At 37.5% G+C, this 4,373-nt stretch overlaps 1 protein-coding gene across 1 annotated transcript; it reads left to right on the top strand.

Moving 5' to 3' along the window:
- Window positions 1-464: 464 nt before the first annotated feature.
- LOC109209041 (uncharacterized mitochondrial protein AtMg00810-like) lies at window positions 465-1,088 on the top strand. Its single transcript, XM_019372209.1, has one exon. The coding sequence runs from the start codon at window positions 465-467 to the stop codon at window positions 1,086-1,088; it is 624 nt and encodes a 207-aa protein (XP_019227754.1).
- Window positions 1,089-4,373: the final 3,285 nt, after the last annotated feature.

Raw genomic sequence — 4,373 nt, 5'->3', positions numbered from 1 at the left:
ATTAGGCAATTAGATGTTAAGAATGCCTTTCTACTTGGACATCTACAAGAAGAAGTCTATATGACTCAACCACCAGGCTTCACTAATCCAATATATCCTGATCATGTCTGTCTCTTGAAAAAGGCACTATATAGTCTCAAACAAGCTCCCAGAGCTTGGTTTGAAAGATTTAGCCTATTTCTGCTTCATATTGGTTTCAAATGCAGTATAGCTGATTTACATGATGCAGAAGGAACAATATTACTTTTGTTATATGTAGATGATATAATTGTAATTGGAAGCAACTCAAGACAGATAGGGGAAGTAGTACAAAAGCTGGGGCATGAATTTGCTATGAAGGATCTTGGACCTTTGAGTTACTTTTAGGTATTGAAGTGAGCTATTTTCCTGGAGGAATCCACTTGAACCAAAGCAAATATACAAATGATCTGCTTAGAAGAGTGGATATGGAAAATGTAAAAACAATGCGTACTCCACTTGCTCAGAAGCATGGTCTACAAGAAGCAGCCCGCAAAGCAGTTGATCCCTCAGCCTACAGAAGCATTGTAGGAAGCTTGCAGTACCTCACATTCACAAGACCTGACATTACTCATGCTGTTAATCTTGCAAGTCAATTCATGCAGAATCCAAACAGCATGCATCTACAAGCAGTAAAGAGAATATTAAGGTATGTCAAAGGAACCATCGATCATGGACTAAAAGTCATATCACAGTCTTCCTTCAGGTTGTATGCGTTCTCAGATGCAGACTGGGCAGGATGTACCATTACAAGGAGGTCTACTACTGGATACAGTATACATCTTGGTGCAAATTGTGTCTCCTGGTCATTAAGGAAGCAAAATACTGTTGCAAGGTCAAGTGCTGAAGCTGAGTATAGAGCACTAGCAGCAACTGCAGCTGAACTTACCTGGATAAGTTATATTCTACAAGACATTGGAATGTATATCAAGACTGCTCCTGTCTTATTCTGTGACAACTTGAGTGCTCTATACATGACTACAAATCCAGTAATGCATGCTAGAACTAAGCATGTAGAACTAGATTACCACTTTGTCAGAGAGAAGGTAGCTCAAGGTCTCAGTTTGTAGGTCCAAGGACCAACTAGCAGATGTTCATACAAAGGCTCATGGCAAGGACCAGTTCCGGTTTTTTCGAGACAAGCTAGGTGTAGTGAAGTCACCTCCCACTAGCTTGAGGGGAAGCGTTGAAGATAATGATCACGCTAACAAACCTGATAACTATGCAATCACCTAGTCCTAGTTTAGAAAAATTAGGACTCCTTGTATTAGCTATCCTAGAAGAGTCCTATTCTATGTAGTATAGCCGAAAATACAGAATGAAATACTGTATAAATACATAGGACTCATGTATCTAATTATCGATCAATATACTGCCTTCTTGACACTGTCTCTGAACCATAATTTCACAACAAATAATGATCGGTGAAGAGCATAATAGTTTCAAGTGCTTAGTAGTTAGTACATAAGGCAGATTCATGGTCATATCTTGGATCTGTGACATGTATGTACTGGGTAGAAAACAAGTCTTTCAATTGCAATTTGTATTTACCTTGAGAGGTATTGGTTTTATGTCCGCCTCCTTTGTATTTAATTTTTGTTATAAAAAATATCACCTAGAGAAAAATAAATAAATAAATAAAAACCTTAGTCTAAAGAGAAGTGCCATTTGTGAAATGACATGCATTAGGGCACAAATGAATCTTGAATTTACTTAATTCCAAAGATAATTGCACTCAGGTGAATGCAAAATAAGTATAACAAGGGTCATAGAAGATCGGAATATATATCCATAAGAATAATGACGTGTGTATTAGGGCTTAAATGAGTCCTTGATAATTCAAATAAGAAGCAAATAACAAACACAATAACTTGCAAATAATAGGCACGCAAAAACACTTTTTACGTTTTGTGTCTGTGTATACATATATACTCCCATATAAACATTCTAAACATTTTACTCACTCGATCGAGCTGTCCGAAAAGTTGATGAACTTTCAGATTCCATTATTATAATGAAATTCGTGCACTTTGTTTTTTCTGGTTCTTGAAATTCACTTAGGTTGGATTGTGGAGGATTGAGAAGTGTTAGGGTTGGGAAAGATTAAGAGGGGACTAATTGAGATTTCTGCCCTTGTCCTTTTGGACCCTTCACCACATCAGCTGAAGCTGATTTTTCTATGGTTACACAATCACATTGTTAACTTTTTTTCTCGAATTTTGTCCTCTTTTAAATTCCTATTCCCTAGCCGGCTAGAATTAAGAAAGGAAGAATAGAAAACCCTTGGGGTTGGCTAGAAATCACTTAACACATGTAACTCTGACTAGTCATAGTCATGTCTTAAAACAGCAAACAAGTGGACTAAATCAAAGGTTAATGGTTTAAATTAATGGTTTAATTTACTTTCTTTTCCTTTTCTTTTTGGCTACCCACCCCTGCCCCCTCTCTCATGTTCAAGAAAAGGCTGCTACTACTGCATTGGATATTCAACATAATGATTCACTACTAAAGGATGTGGTAGGATAAATGAGATTTCTGAAAACTGAAGACCTCAAATGCAAGTTTTGAGAATGGAGAAATTCCGTGCTAATATGACTTAGTCGGTAGTGGAATTTAAGTACTAAATGATAAAAGAAAAACACAATAGTTCAATAATATACTCTATATGTGGAGCAAACCACTGTTACAATGATCATTTTTCGTTATTAAACTTTTCTTGTTAAAAAAAGTGTTCATGTCCTTCAATTTTCAATGCCTCTTCATGCATACTAGATGGTTAATTTCCTTTTTTCTATTTCCTCTGATATCATATTTAGATAATTTCTCATACTGTCCTTATTTATTGCATTTTTTTTTAATCTCAATCCAAATAGTGTCGGTACCTGTATAATTAAGTGGTGGGTTTTAGCATCCACAGTTATTTACCTAATAAGTTGGTTTCATTAGTTTGTATGCTATTAATATGACACACGTATCCTTTAATCTTTTTGTTAAGGATTAAGAAGTATTAATTGTTTTATTTCAAATATTTGCGTTTAACTGGATAGAACACAGATCTACAGAAGCGGATTAATTTGCGTTAGCCCAGGAAGCCCTAACCCTACGCTAATCTTTTTGGTTAAAATAGCACGGGCTAGCCAGTTTTTGGACTGGTCATTCAAATATAGTCAGCGTTTGCAAAGTCATTGAAAATAGCCACTATTTTGCTGCAACAAGGAAAGTTCCACATAATATACTGGAGATCAGTGCACCTGTGTATGAACTTCCAGTACTTGAAAATGGGCTGCCACTGAACAGGTCCCCGGACTTTATTTAGGGTGATTTACAAAAATGGCATAGCAAGTGAGTGATCTTGATTTTTTTACCCTCGTACTTCAAGTTTTTACCCAGGGTAAAACTTTTGAATTCTGACCTTAACGGTTTGTCCATGGGCAAGTGGGGTCAAAAAATTAAGACCATCCATTTTCAAGGTTATATGATGTAATTTCCTGCTTTACTTATGGTCCAAGTTGCCATCCTATATTCTGCATTTTCTCCATCATGAATAAAGTTACCCACCTCAATGTCATTCTCTCCTCTCCTTTATATCTTAAAGTTTGGATGGTCTGAATTAAATGTAAAGTCGCAGGTAGATCTGAAGTTATTTCAATTATATCCCAAATCAACCCTCAATTAAAACCCAATTTCAATCTTAAACGGGCTAACCCAATTTTTGATTTAACCCGCCCCTGACCCAACTAAAACCTATCCGACCCAGATCCCCTCTTATCCTGGCCGTTGATCTCAGAGATCAACGGCCCCTATTCATTCTTGCCTTTTTTAGTCCAATCGACTACCCTAATCGCCTTATTCCTCTTCTACCAGCCGTCTCTAAACACCCCACTCTCTCGAACTCTCTTGAATGTTCTCAAAACCCTAATCGTCTCTTACCGTCTCCAAACTCGAAACCACCGGAATCCATGGCTTATCAGGCCATGGGAGGCTTAAACTCAACTCCCTTTGCTCTTATACGCTTGGTACTCGAAGGTTCGAGGTCTGACCTCGAATGTGTTCGTTCAGATCCCCACCGATCCAAGGTTCTACGGCCATCTCCGGCTTTGCTCCGGCGTATCCTGGTCTTCTGAGCTTGATTCTTATCCTCTCCGACTCAGATCGGACCTTTTCAAAGCCTTTCTCATTTTAGGGTTCTTCTGAAACCCTAACTATTCGAGGTTTTCTCCGATTTTTTCTTAGATCCATTGTGTATCTGTGCTTTACTTGAAGTTTTTAAACGATTCTCTCGACTTTCCTTTCAAAACCACTTTCAAAAACCTTTCTTTTCGATCTAGGGTTTTCTGAAAAAGCGTTTAAATGTT

This window comes from Nicotiana attenuata, unplaced genomic scaffold (genome assembly GCF_001879085.1).
Source record: "Nicotiana attenuata strain UT unplaced genomic scaffold, NIATTr2, whole genome shotgun sequence".
In the NCBI taxonomy this organism is placed as follows: Eukaryota; Viridiplantae; Streptophyta; class Magnoliopsida; order Solanales; family Solanaceae; genus Nicotiana; species Nicotiana attenuata.
Note: the sequence above shows the minus strand (reverse complement) of the source record. Positions and strands in the feature narration are given on the sequence as shown.